This window comes from Anthonomus grandis, chromosome 16 (genome assembly GCF_022605725.1).
Source record: "Anthonomus grandis grandis chromosome 16, icAntGran1.3, whole genome shotgun sequence".
In the NCBI taxonomy this organism is placed as follows: Eukaryota; Metazoa; Arthropoda; class Insecta; order Coleoptera; family Curculionidae; genus Anthonomus; species Anthonomus grandis.
The window spans coordinates 12,797,306-12,813,114 of NC_065561.1; the positions used below are offsets into that span (position 1 = coordinate 12,797,306).

At 33.5% G+C, this 15,809-nt stretch overlaps 1 protein-coding gene across 7 annotated transcripts in view; it reads left to right on the forward strand.

Moving 5' to 3' along the window:
- LOC126745805 (afadin) overlaps positions 1-15,809 on the forward strand; it is a 465,103-nt gene that overhangs the window by 365,943 nt on the left and 83,351 nt on the right. For all 7 annotated transcript variants that reach the window (XM_050453809.1, XM_050453810.1, XM_050453811.1 and 4 more), the window contains one exon: positions 12,446-12,651. In XM_050453809.1, coding sequence (XP_050309766.1) covers positions 12,446-12,651 — 206 coding nt within the window. The remainder of the gene's footprint in view (positions 1-12,445; positions 12,652-15,809) is intronic.

Sequence of the window (15,809 nt, forward strand, 5' to 3'; positions counted from 1 at the left end):
ATTCGTTTAATTTTAACTGTATCGTTCTATATGTGCTTTTGTTTTGACAAATCTCGTTTTTAACAATGTAAGTACGTTTTAAAATTTGTTTTTATTCAGTATTCTACCAATTTTTGATAAGCGTAGTATCTATGTAAATTTTGTCTTTTACTTTTAGTCCTCGACCTGATGATGCGATAAGATTGTAATCTCGAAACCGGTCGTCATAATAAAAAAGGAATTTCTGGTGAAATAAGACCTTTATTTTCTACCCTATTTGCTTGCAAATACCTATAAAATATATCCCAGAACATTCTCCAAACTATGATAAATGTGATTATGTTCAACTGAATGATCTTGTTATCTTGTTGATTTTTAATGCCGTATTCGTTAGTTTTTTCCAAAACCAGCCCTATGCGGATTTCTGAAATTACCCTTAAAAAATTTCAGACTTTATTATAATTCAGTCGTTCGAATCTTTTTAATGCAAAACACAAAGCCGTACAAAAAGAACCATGGATATACACTACGTACAACAGAAGTTAAGTTGATAAGAACAAATGAACCATTTCTCCGATGACGTCAAATTTACATATATATATGTCATAAGTGTGCCACTTGTTCCCTCGGGAGAAACAAAAAAAACTACTGGTTCCCATACGTACAACATAAAATTATATACACTACAAGGCCCTTGTGTGCTTTTAACAGGCGCGTTTTATCTAAATAGATTTTTAATTGAAATTTAGTGCAGTAAAGTGTGTGTGTGTGTGTGTGTGTGTGTGTGCATTGGACAAAGTAAATTTGTTTGTTAAAGATGGTTAGGACTGTTTGTGAATATTTAAAGGTATTGAAAGTAAGTTTATAGGAGTTTACAACACGTCTTATATTAATTACATTAACTTTGTAATTTGACATTTAATCTGCACAATAAGTTTAAAAATCCACCTTGATAATATCAATTTAATTTGTCTTAGAAATCTCTACTTTGTAAGAATATGACTTATTTACGGATATATAAAACACTTTAGTCATTGAGAGATCTGGAGAATATGCTGGGGACTCAAGCAGTTGGAATCGCAATTCAATTAATTTGATCATCGTTTTCATCTATATATTCTTATTTCCTCATTTTTTACTCTTTCTTTGAGAGTCAGTCCCAAAAGCGACCTTTTCATTCTTTTTTAGGCTACTCTGAGTTTTATTGGTGTGGCTGAGTTAAGGAGAGTATTTCGGCACCGTAAGTCATGACTAATGCACGCATTGGTCAAAAGTATTCTTTTTAGGTGGTTTGATATGTTGCTCTTGAATATGTCTGATGAGGTAATTCTTCTTTGCAGTTCAGTGGTTTGGTTATTTCTGACAATTTGGATTTCATGACCTAAGCATTTATATTTGTGGAGTAGTATTATTTCGTTACCATCGACCTTTAGTTTTTTACTTGGAATCAAATTTGTCATGAATTGCGTCTTTCCAAAGTTCATATTTAATCCAAATTCTTTATAAACGGCATCTAACTCAGTAATCATAGTTCTAAGCTCTCCCAAGTTATCTGTTATTAGAATTGTGTCTTCGGCAAATCGCTGGATTTATTGATATTAATTCATTTGGATTTATATTTATTTCCTGAAAATCATCTGATTTTGTAAATCTCCTTGGTATGAATATTTTTTCATGGTCTTAAAACAATTTTAATTATAATGATCATTAACAGAGCAAATATAATTTTTGTTTAACTAATTTCAATAAATATTTAACAGATTCCATTAAACATGCATTTTTTTAAATTCAACTCAATTTAGTTTATTTAGAAATTTAAACTGTTTCAAAAGCTACGAGTAGCATCACGAAAAAACACATTTAATGAAACTACTACTTGAGATTTCCTAACAGGGCGAAATATATCCGGGGGTACGTATACAAATCTTGTATGCTATTAAGTTCCTGCCAAAGCAAGCAGGTAATTAGTGTAAGTATTTAGAAACAAGAAGGGTTTTTGGGAGTAAGGCAGGTTGAAACAGATGCTGATTAAATATGCCGGATGCATAAAAATAGCGAAGGAAATTCTCCAGTGGTTTCGATACGCTCGCGATGGGTTAGCATACCCGTTTTACCCTCACAGTTTTCACTACCTATTTTATAAATGAGTAATGATGACTAATATGTTATTTTAACTGATATTGGTGTACGAGTTTACCCTTTACAACTAGTGTCATGTTTCTAAATGTATTGAATACACCTACTGTAGCAGCTTTGTTATGGCTCTACTAACGCCGAAGGATTTTTTAAAATTAAGTTCATTAACATTTGGCGCTGCACATGGCCTAATGGCCGAAAGCGTTTTGCTTGCATTGAAAAATATATCAATTGCTCTAAATACAAAAAATCACCTTTCATTTCTAAATTTCCAAGAAGAACACAGCCTTCTTCTATAATTAAATATTTGGAAGAAATAAAACGTTTCCACAGAAGGGACCTATAAGTCAAGGCACTGGAATGATGTGTTTAAGAGTGTTCTACGTTTAATACAAAAACACTGAGATAAAGATTCCTAGGAAAAAACCCAAAGAGTGTAAGAAGCAGCTTATCAATCATTGACACCACTATACTTAAAGAGCTTAAGAAGAAGCAAGGAGTTGCTACGTCGACTACCAGAAGGCGTATGACAGTGTACCACATGCTTGGTTGATTCCAGTTCTTCAAATGTACAAAATACACCCTAATGTGACCTCGTTCCTTTAACACCCCATGTAAACCTGAAGAACGATTAGCCAACGATCAACTTATGATTCCGCTACCCCTGAAATCAAGATTAACCGAGGCATTTTCCGAGAAGGTTCCCTAAGTCCTCTTTGGTTTTCATAAGACCAAAACCCACTGTCTAAGACATTAAATAGAACTGGAGTAGCATACACCCTAAAACATCAACCAGACATGCACAGCATATCTTATTAGAAGTACATACAAGAATCACTTCAAACAGGCAGATATTGGCTCCAATGATATCCTTATGAAGTTTAGACTGGACAAGTGCAAGATCATAGATATAGAAGAAGTAAAGGAAAACTTGGAGACGTACAAGAGAATGGGAGACATCTCATGAACCGACACGATAACATTACTCTACACTGCAAAAACAATCAGAATGACTTTTCTTTGCGATGAGGGAGTGTCATCTTAGAGGGCTTATAGGCATCAACAACCTTCACAACAAATTCTTTGACACAAGAACTTACTTCCAGCAGCGTAGTGAGGTGTCACTCCTCCACGTGCGTCTGACAGACAAGAGATTCATCAAGCAAGTGCAAAGAGGCAAACAATTGAAGAGATGTGCAGCAAGGAGGAGAAACATCGGAAATGGCGAGGAGCAGCAGTACGTGGACGATACCTTTATAAACTCCTTTGTCAACAATATTATTACCTTTATATATTATACCTTTGTCAACAATATTGCCTCAAACGCGTGGTTAAGGAAAGAAGAGCTGTGAATGAATGAAACAGAAGGCTTTGCTATATCCATTCAAGACCAGGTAATCAATATGAGGAACTACTTAAAGCTTTTTGTGAAAAACCCAATGATAGAAGATGTAAAAAGTGCAAAGGAAAATCAGAAGCAATCTAAAAATTTATAACAGTCAACATTTACAACAAGTGCTTAAGCCAGGCATTGATGAATGTAGTATACTATAATAGATACTACATTTATTTTAAAATATAACTAGAAGTTATATAAATTCATGAATTTCACGTCTAAAATATGCCGAGTGTAAGCTCAGTAAAAACATGGGAATTTACAATTTAAGGTTTACTGTTTCTGTCCCTGTTGCACACACCTCACTTTTTCATCTGCGCATCGTAAGGAGATTTTTAAGTCATGATCAGAAATAATGGGAGTGATTGGTTAATACTTAGACCCAATTTGTTAATCAAAGAAACACAAATTGCTTAAGGAATCAATTAATAATCATTAATTGATTCAACGAACTTTTCTCAGAATTTTAAACTGCTTGGGGGAAAACATAGACATGGCATACATTCAAAAATTAATTGGCTTCATGCATGGAAGGTATGCGAAAGTTATTAAGCAAAAGGGCTACGACACCACGTATTAGCTTTATATTACTTAGAATTTCCTTTGTTTTAGAAAATGTATGTAAAAGTTTTATTTGCTATACATTTTAAGTCTTGGAATTACATAAACTAAAATTAAATGCATAAAAATATAATTTAAAAAAAATCTAATTACTGATTAACTATGCGACTGATGACGTGAATAGTAGCGAGTACTAAAATAATATGTAAACATAATAAAAAATAGGTATAACAGATTCCGATAATACGAGATACGCTTGTCAACGCCCCCTCATACTTTTATATTCAGTAACCTCTGGCAGTCTGGAACGACATCCTGTTAGTAGCTGTTTGATTATTAAATAAGTCATTAAGATCAAAATTATTTTGGCAAATTCGGATTTATAGCTAATATTTATTCGGGATTAGCGAGCTGTTTTTTTTTCTGACTTTTAATTTGTGCTGTTTAATATTGTTTTTGGTTGAATGGCTGTAATTTTAAAGCACATCTTTTGCCGTACTGTACCCATTTAATTTGGCCTTGTTGACAGAAAGGGTAAGCAATTCAATACTCATATTTAATAAATATTAATAGTTAGAAAAAGTGAGATAAAAATCACTGCTTACATCATTGATCTAAAAACACTAGCTAATAACGCCTAAGATCCCATTTCCCGAATGGGAGCTTTAAAACGGATGACATATTACATTTTATACAATAATATCTCATATTTTTCTTACTAAAAGTACATAATTATAGTAACCTAATTAGCGGTTTTGAAACTTTCATCTAGAATCATAATATGTTGGTGATATGGTTGAATTCTGGAATTTCAATATTCTGCGTGAACTCTTACCCATACTAGTGTTAGTAAGAAACTCTCCAGCACTTTGGTTGATTCCGAACTTAAAAATGATGATGCAACTGATAAGGCAAGGCTCTATGAGGTACATACATTGGAATTCGAATTTAAACTGGATTAAGTATAAAACCTCTGAAACTTCGTTAATACAGCTGTGCGTCAGGATTAATTTAGCCCCGGAGGCATTTAAACATTCCACTATAGGATTGAGTCCCGTCGTTATTCTAATTGGTTGATTTCAATAAATCTCCATGCGGCCAAACAATGACCTGAGTACGGTGCCAAATCGTATAATGATCTTTAATGTCTCATTGCCAGATATCTGTGGTGTTTGATCTCTTATTTCTTCCTTTCTTGTCTATTTTTATCCACTTTGTTAATTAGGAGAGTTTTTTGGAGTTGACAGTTTTGCAGCTTCTTGTAGTACTTTCTACCTTATCTTCTTAAAATGTTTATTTAGTTGCCACAATTCATCTTTCATGGATGAATCATATCAATATATGACAAAACAACTGACTCCAATTTTTGAGGGCAGTCTCTCAAATTTTTGTAAGTATAAGTTGGATGTTATTTATACTGATTGTGCGAAGGATTCTGACATGGTGCAATAGAGGCTGCTCTGATTCAATTTATTTCCGTGGAAATGTCGCACTTTGTATCACTTTTTCTAAAATCATATCTGCTAAATTGAGTTCTTACAGGAAAGATTGCCAAATAGTTAAATTTTACTTTAGGAATATCGCAAGTACTTAAAAAGATTCACTTCTATTTATAGTGTTTTATTTTTATTTATACAGGGTGTCCCAAAATTAGTAGACGAAACGCAAACCCTGTATTTTTTGGTCAAAAATAACCTCACTTTTTCCTATAAACATATATCGGCAAACGCCCCCCAAGGGAGCTTTTTCACGGGTCGAAAAGTCTTCGATAGTTAAAAAGATATTAACAATTTGAATGCAAAATGACAACTAATCAATTACAACAAATGTTAATGTCATTATGCAGTGTGTCAATTTTTTCAAAGCCTGCTACTAAGTTTTCATAAAAATTGGTAGTGAAAATAATACTATGCAGCGTTATTTTTAAATGCGTTTTTCTCGAAAATGGTAACTCGTAGAGTTATTGACCAAGAGGTACTTTTTTACGTAAAAAGCTTCAAATTTTTAAAATTTAAAGAAAAAAAAACAAAAACTTTGCACACAATTTTTTTTTAGGTATTTTTTTAGGCTCACCCCCTAAATGATACGCACCTGACTAAATAATGAAAATTATGAAATGACAGCTAAATTCAGCATATCAAAATTGGGAGAATACCAAAATTTAAAATTTTTATATTTACCCGTTTCGAAAATAAGTGGAAAAAACCATCTTCAGGTGCCCCCTTTAAAAGGGGCGTAGCTCCCTTGGGGGGCGTTTGCCGATATATGTTTATAGAAAAAGTGAGGTTATTTTTGACCAAAGAAAACATGGTTCGCGTTTCGTCCACTAATTTTGGGACACCCTGTATATATACCCACATAGTATTAATATTTACAATGTAATGATTATTTTCTTTTAATAAATGTATCTAACTATTTCACTGGAGGAAGAATAGGCTGAGATCCACACTGTTTTCAAAATTTGTTCTAGTTTTCTTAAATGAAACATTATCATCAATCAGCCTATATTCGCTACTGGACATAAGCCTTTCTTGATTGCTTCTCCATTCTTTTATTTTGTTTGCCTCTTGTATCCATTTTGTGTCGATTTGTTTAATATCATCCGATCATCTAGTTGGTGGTCATCCACTCGCAATGAGTCCTACCCAATAACACTTTAAGATTGTTAGTCTTTTCCATAGGAGGAAAAAGAATTACTTAGAAGTCGGATCAGCAGAGAATATAGTCTTAAGTTAAACAAAAAGAAGACGAAAATTATAATAATAGATCGCAACCCGGCCAATGTTAGACAGACGAATTTTTTTGAAGTGATTGAGAAATTTTACTATTTAGGATCACTTATCTCAAACAAAAGCGATTGAGACGAGGAATTTAAGTGCAGAGTCTCAATATCTTCGCTACAAACTTAAATTATTAAACTCCTGCCTCTAAGAGCTGGACTTTAAAAATGGCCAATTGAAGAATAAAGATGCTTTTGAAATGTGGGCCTACAAGAGAATGATATCATATACAGAACATCGTATTAACGTGGTCAATTCTTATGAAACTAAAAATTAGCACAACCAGGATAACCCAATCATAACTACGGTATTTTGGACACATTTCAAGAAGAACGGTCTGAAGGAAGCTTCTTTTGAAGCTCAAGACGAAGAACGAAGGAGAACTAGGATCCGAGCAAATGAGACATGATATCACCATCTCGAGAGAGTAAAGAAACAAGAGAGATACTTTCTACTGCTTCACTCAATCTAGTACTTCGACGTAGCTTAGCTTTTGTTATGTGATTTCAGAGAGTCAGTCCCAGCATTGACCTTTCCATTGCACACTGTGCTACTATGGTTTTCTGAACATTTGCCCTTTTTGTTAATGTCAAAGTCTCGGAACTAATGGGTGTCCGAATAAGAGCGCACGTTTTAATTGGTAAATAACAGTCATAATTTATTTTAAACTGAGTGTTATTTGTATTTTAATGTAAAGCTAATACACTGCAATTAAACGTGAAAAATAATATCTGGCAAATGGCCGCCTCGACTTTCGTGACAGACTCTTATTCGTTTTGAGGAATTTTCAATTACATTTTCACATAATTGCGGCCCAATTTCGCTAATAATACGTCTAATTTCGTTTTTCAACTGTGGAATTGTTGTTGGGTTATTAGCGTATACGAGCGATTTTAAAAAACCCCAAAGAAAAAAGTCACCAGGCGTTAAATCGCATGATCTTGCGGGCCAGTTCTGGTCTCCATTCCGTGAAATGACACGACCGGGAAACTTTCTTTGCAACAATTGAATTGCTTCACGTGTAGTGTGACATGTCGCACTATCCTGTTGGTACCACATACCGCCCGTATCCATACCATCCAATTGAGGCCATAAAAACTCAGTGAGCATATTACGATAGCGTTCGCTGTTCACGGTAACTGCATTTTCAGCCTCGTCCTCTAAGAAGTACGGTCCAATTACTCCACCTGTCCAAAGTCCGCACCAAACATTGACTCTTAATGGATGCATTTTCTTCTCATGAATGACTAGGATTTTCTTCGCCCCAAATTCGGCAATTTTGTTTATTAACAAAGCCGTTAAGGTAAAAGTGTGCCTCATTGGTAAACAATTTTTTTTTCGAAAAATCGACATCCATTTGTTGTTTTTGTAATACCCAAGAAGAAAATGTACGGCGCGTCGCATGGTCCACGGGCTTTAATTATTGGGTCAATTCAATCTTATAGGCATGTAAATGAAGATCTTTTGTTAGAATTCGGTAGGTAGTGCTCTTCGAAATGTGCAACTGCTGTGCACGATGACGGATAGATGTTCCCGGACTCTCGCCAACACTTTCACGCACTGCGGCAATATTTTCAACAGAACGGCTAGTACGGTGACGCACTGGTGTTTTTACATCCACGACAGAACCATTTTGTTCAAATTTATTAATTAGTCTTTGGACGGTCGTGTGATTTGGTGCATCGTGTCGACCAAAAATGTGTTTTAACAATAATAATTCGTTGTTCGACCGTATATCGTTCCATGGCTACTAATCGCAAACTGTTTACATTATTCTTTTCAGTTTTTTTTTTGACATACTGCGATAAAAAAAGAATGCTGCGCAATGCAAAACGTGCGTTCCTATTGGGACACCCTATATAAGTTAGTACAGGCAAAAACATTGGTTGAACATGGTCTTTTTAGATAAATTCGTAAATCTTACTTTAATATGTGCATATAAGGCAAATAAGGCCTATATGATACAATAGTTTTTAATAACTACTGAAACATATATATATTTATAACTATTAATTAAAACAAATAATAAGTTATAAATATAAGACAAATAACCCATACAAGTTTTTAATAGCTACCAAAGTATATTATATGTATGCACATATAGAATAGAATAAATTGAAACATGAATACAAAACTCTTAGGAAAATAATAAATATAATATAATGTAAGATTGTTTAAAACAATTTTAATAAAATACTAAATAATTGTTTAAAATTGATAGTGTGCTGGTAGTAGTACAAAATACATAAAATCATATTTTTTTATTAAAACAAAAATATCATAAAAAAATATAATAACCCATACAAGCTTTTAATACCTCCCGAAATATTTATTTATAATAAATTAAAACATAAATACAAAACTCTTAAAAAAATAAATATAATTATAATGAAATAATAAATATAATAATATGAAAGTTGGTTTAGCACAAATTTAATAAAACACCAACAGAAATAAAACTCAAATAGCTAGATAAAAAAACTCGATAAAAACAGAATAAAAAATTTAATAAATTAATTTTATGAACTGGAGAGTTTTTTAAATTTTCTGGTCTTTGGTTCTGGTTTTTGGTTTTCATCTTTTGATTTGGACACATTTTGTTTTTCTTTTCTCTCTATAATTTTTTTTAGTTTGGCGGCATGGATTGTATTTTGGACTTTTCGGTAATTATTTAATAAAATGTTTGAAAACTTAAATACCGCATTTTTTACAAGATCTTATATAAGAATTCCACAGTCACATGTTATTTCAGGATTGATATCTGAATTGTCGAAAATAATTCCAACAGCAAGTTTGGTGAGGACGGCTCTCTGAGATGAGCATTTTAAATAATTTTCTTCATATCTGTCCGATATTAGAGATTTAAAGATGTTAAAAGTTATTATTAATACTTCCTAATGCCTTCCTACCGAGTGCATACCTAATCCCGGGCCGGGCGAGGAAGTCGAGTCGTTCGGGCAATAGACGTTCGACGTGACGTAGCTGCTGGAGAGTGGGATGATGTTTCTGGCTTTCTATATTACGGTGACTTCGGTAGAATGTTCATAGCATGGTCAAGGCGATCTCATATTAGGACGATGTTAATCTATAAACTTAAATGGATTAGGCTTTTACCGCTTATGTTTAACCCTAGGTTTCCAAATTTACAGATTTAAACATATACTAATGCAGGTTCGTAAACAGTTTTGGCAAAATAGTATCCTCTGCCGAACTCCTCTATTTATTTTGAATTTATTTGTTGTCTCCTGCACTTTTACGTTTGGTGTAACATTTTTATCTAAAAACTATTAGTAAGTTATATCGATGATCTATTTTACAATCGGATCAGGACAAATGGTTTATTGTATTCAATGGACTTTTCTATAAGATTCTTTAGGACTTGGAGATGATCGTTTGTGCCATACTTTGGTCAAAACCAAGCCTGTTCCCTTGGTAGATAAATGTTCAGTTTCGCTTTTAATATATTTCTAATAATTGGAGTAAATAGCTGTTTAAAATCTGTTTTTAATGTATTTGTTTTATGGCATCTACCATATTGTAGCGTTTTTTCCCATTTGTTAGGTGTGAATTAAAACAATTGAAAATAGTCAACTAATTTATTTCCAGACTTACACTACAAAACACGTTCACTTACGACTGACTAAATATTTATTTTCACCGTATTTATTTACAACTGTTTGTATCTGATTTAAATCTCTCGCTAATAGTCACAACTTTACTTCACTAAACTGACAATTATCGGCTATGCGGCTCCTTATATACTCGGCAGAACATTGTTCCGGAAGGTTCCCGCTTAACCTTCGAGATGTCGCCACGCTGGTGCAGTTCTTTACTTTTTTAGGTGTTCGTCAATGTCCTTTCGAAAAGTTCGCGTTATCGTTGGGGTACATTTCATGTTATTTGTCTTCCTCATCATCTTTATTTGTTTTTTTTAATGTTGATCTACCATCCTGCTGCCTATGAAAAAGTTGTTTAAGGCTGTTGCATCATGGACTGATAAAAATGAATGATATATATTAAGTGCCAAATCATAATTCCATGTAATATAATCCTAAATAAAAAAAGTATTGAATATTATTTTCTAAAAAATAAGAAATAAACAAAGCAATCAAGCTACCTCTTACCTATCTCCTATATTATAATAAATATTTTATTTGTAAATTTTTTCTTATTTACTTTTTATTGTTAATCAATTTTTTATTAATCTACTCAGCAACTGCCTTTCTGATTACTCGGAACTAGTTTTTTTAGGTGATTTTAGTGCAATTTATACTTTTCAAGGTTATATTTCGTTGTATCTATTCCAAACATGATATTAATTCATCGTTGTACAAGAATAAAATATTAATGTCGTGTGTGATTTTTACATAAATTTAATATGATTGCGATATTAATACCATTCATGGAATTCTATTACTGGAAATCTAGAACGAAAGAGTGAAATAAAAGATTTGGGATATCAATAAATCGTATATCAATATGCTCCTCAATATGGGCATATTGACACGTGGGATATTGCAATATTCAGAGAAATTCGCTTTTCAATTTAAACGAATAGGTCAGGTATGCATGACCTAAGGCTAGTTTATGTCACATAGTACTTTCCCTTATTAATAGTGAAAAACTCCTGTGAGATATTTATAGGCAGGCTTTTTCGGCTCTATAATTCATAATGCAAAAAGAGATTCCGTTAACAAACCTTTAAGTAGACTCAAATAGATATATTCAACACTAATCCAGGCTGTTTCAAATTATTAGTATATCGAGTATTAAATATTTTATTTAGCTTAAATGGGTTTAGTTTAATATTCCCTTTGTTTTTTTACCAATTTGGGGGTGATTCTCTAATGTACACGACAAACAAATATATAAATTAATGAGGAATTAATTGCTTTAGGTATTATATATGTATAGTTAAAATAATATTTAGTTTTTAGTCAGCCACTAGCTAATTTATTAAAGCTATCAAACTATAAATAATAATTCTGCTTATCAATTTGCACTTGAAAATATCCGCAGCATCAATGGTAACGTATGGTTAACGATATAATTAATTTGGCCGCCGGATAAATTTATTTTGATTTTATGAATACGAGTTTCGGGAAAATGGAAAAACAGATGCCCGATGTTTTCCAGTTTGTTGACGGTTTGCTTATTTAAAATTATTATGTGTGTATTTTAATTGCATATTAGTGGCTCGCGTAAATAGAATTGCATTTCATGATAAAATTCAAAAATGACACTACAAGTATTACATTAGGCCAGATCAAGTGTGGCCATCATTTTAAAAAAATGCTACAAATGAAATATTTCTAATTTGCTAATAATGGAATAAATAAAAACTTAGATTAAAAAGATTAAAATATACATTTCACGGGAAAATAGATTTAAGCAGATCCATCAATGTCAATTGAGAGTACATATTGCCTGTATTTCTACCTGAATTTATTTTTATGGTTTAGCAGCTTTTCCAGTTTACGGATAAAATATTGAAAGTTGTAAGTGATGTATGAACTTCGATTATATCAAAGGGTGCCTAGGATTTATTCTGGAATAATATAACACTAAATTATTATTATTTTCTTAATTCTAGGTCGGTTCTGCCAACGGTATCGCTCTTCAGCTGTATGGACCTCATATTCAACCGCGCCACTGCGTCATCACCAACACTGACGGCGTGACGTCGCTGACACCATGTCACGCTGATGCTCACACTTACGTCAACGGACAGAGGATACATCAGACCACCATACTGACTAATGGCAGCTTAGTTAAATTTGGGAATAGCAATACTTATAGGTAAGAAGAATGATAAATTACTTTTTCATCCTCTGTTAAAGTTGGCGAGCACTATTGCAAATCTTTTTCATTGTATTTCATTCTTTGCATTTGTATTGTCTTTCATTTCATTGCGTTCTTTGCATTTCTTGTTTGTTCAGTCTCTCATGTTTCTGAGCCAGGACTTTTTTTATCTCCCTATGCCTCGTTTACCTTCAATTTTTTCTTCCTGTATTACTTGTAGTTGTTCATAATCCTTGTGCCGTATTAGATATTCCAGGTAGGCTGTTTTTCTTATTTATGCAAAAATTGGTAAATTAGATCTTAAATAAATCAGGCATTGGAGTCTGTAGAAACTAGGAAAAGTTAGTGTCCTCGATCCCTAAAACTCTGGCGACAAAAATCACGATACCTAAAGCCACTTATAACACGTAAACATCTTCTTTGTAGTCTGAAGGTTTTACTTGCATGAAAGAAATGACCCCAGTTTAACAAATTTAGGTCATGTTAAATAAAAAGTACCCATGATTTGCTGTCATGATTATGGACAGGGATACAAATCTGGTGAGATTTCCGATAAGGTAAGACCAGAGTTCGAAGAAACTCCAAGAAATTTGACCTGCGAGTCACATTTTAGTGATGGTCCTTAATTTCTAAGGCTAAACTTCATATTTTGAATCTCGGTTTGTTAACCAAGAACCAGTCTGTTTTTCTATTTTGCGTTGTCTCCAATACAGTAGCCAAGGGGTTAGTGGAGTCAGCCGGATTATACTTTATGATGTTTGTTGTGTTTTCTGCAAAGAGTATCAAGTCTGGGTAATCCATAAAGTTGCTTAGGTCATTGATGTTTATTAAGAAGAGCAGTGGTCCCAATTTTGAGCCCTGTGGGATACCATACTGCATCTCTTCAATGCTGAAGCACTCGCTTAGTTCCAAAGTACAGGTCCAGACAGGTAAGATCAGAAAATGTCAGCTAAGATCTTCTGATCTCACCTGTCTGGCCGAAGCCAAGTTGAATTAGAGCAACATTTTGATCATCAAAATTGCAGGATCCCATCTTTTTAATTAAAATATCATACGATATAAAGTTGAGCGCTTTTGTGAGATCATATAAGGATTCATAGGCACAGGAGACTGAATCATGACCAGCCTCCAGACCAGCTGCTACAATTTCAACAAGAAGGTTTATTGCCAAGATCTTTTTTTAACTATACTGGATTTGTAAGAAAATTATATTTTCTTTAAATAAATGAGTTATTTGTTCTTTTAGGATGGATTCATATATTCTAGATAGAATGAGCAATATGGAAATGGAGTGTTTTTTTAAGTGCTTTGAATAAAATGCTCTGAGCTATGCTGAGATTAATAAGCTTTGTGAGAGGATGACTTATCACATGCTTCAATGTTTTGACAAATTATGTTGATATGTATATGAAAAGAATCTTTACTAGTGCTATTCCTAAGGCTGGGCATTTTTTGTTGAACCACATTGAAAGTTGTTTTATGTAAGCCAAAGTAACATCTTCAGCAATTTTTGTAAAGAAGTGATGATCATTCATACATATCATATGCATGCCTCTTTGCTTCCTGAATTTTAGTTTGATATTTAAACTTGAAGTTTCACTGCTTGCTGAATGAGTGAAGTCCGTGCAGGCCTGAGCCCATTTCTTTAGATCGTCAATTAACTACTCTCACTGAAGTTATACAATCTAGTCTTTAAAGAAAAAATGACTTAACAGCATCAGTTAGTGTGTCCACAAACTTCTAAAACCTGACATCAATATCAGTATAAGACTTACCGAAAAAATCCTTAACCTCAATCTAGTTATAGAGCCTGAAAAGGCTCCCCTGAGTAACTGGCCTATAAATGGACCTTTTAGGGTCTTTCTTGGCTTTACAGTTTGTCTTAAAAGAAAAGATTAGACCCTTGGGGTGAGACAAAAATTGAACCACAAAAAGTTTGCATAAGGATTCGTGTGGCTGCAAAAATATTATTCTAAATATTATTGGTAAAAATATTATCAATAACCGCTTTCCCCCTAGTTGCGAAATTGACCGACTTATGGAGGTCAAAAGATTGCAAGAGGAAAAAAAGTTGCCGAGAATTACTGTCATTGTTATAAATCCTAACATTAAAATCAGCTGTTATGATTGTCTCAAGGGATAGATCAAGCTTGTCAAGAGCCTCAGGCAAAAGCTGGAGAAACGCATCGAAATTGCTCAGAGGAGAACTATACAGTAATTCACTGGGTTAACGACTGCATCAGGCACCAGTTATTTCACATGTAATCTCTTCAGAAAATTGATCAATATTGAGGCTTTTAAAAGCACTGCCATTTTTTATGTATAATGTATACACACCTCCATGACCATGTGTTGATCAGCAAAAACCAGAGCAGCACTAAAACCATGTATCCAAACTCAAAAGTTCAAGCTCATTTAATCAATGCTCAGAAAATCAGCATCATTCTTTCCAATGACTTCAGTAATAAGATATCTCAACTTCAGATATCTTATTACGTAGACTTTGTATATTAATATGAGTCTTGTAAGTGATTGCATCTTGCGTTCCGGCGTTGAAGGTTCCGAAAGGTTTACTCTAACATCAACTGACCATAGATTTACGTCCATAATCTTGTCCTTGATTCCATTGAAGAATTTAACTTGCCTTGACTTGGTTACCATTTCTTCACAGGTACATATGTTATTCTTCTTGAGAAACTCGAGGATGTGTCCTGATATAAAGAACTAGTCGAGCTTTTTTGCAGCCTCTAAGATAATGGCCTCTTTGTTAGACCCAATAATTAAATCTGGCTTAATTTAACCTCGGTGCAAGGCAAACCAGCAGGTCTTCAGAAGTTTCTGCGGCAAAGTCTTTATTTAAGACAGTTCCAACAAAAATTTCAGGTTTTTCAGGTTGTTGGGTGTATTTACTACCATTGTGGACAAACTTTTATGGAACTTTTGTCGGCTTATACAAAATACTCAATAACTGAGGGCGGGTATTCATTCTAATTAAAACTTATGCATTTGTTGTTCTGGCGGACCAGGCTATATGAAGCATTCGCCTGTAGTTATATTTATTCTGCAGTTCTCTTCTCTCCATGAAGGAGACAAGTTTTTAGTTCTGTTACCTATTTTTTGCTCTATTTCTTTAGTTAGTTTTAGCACCATTCGCT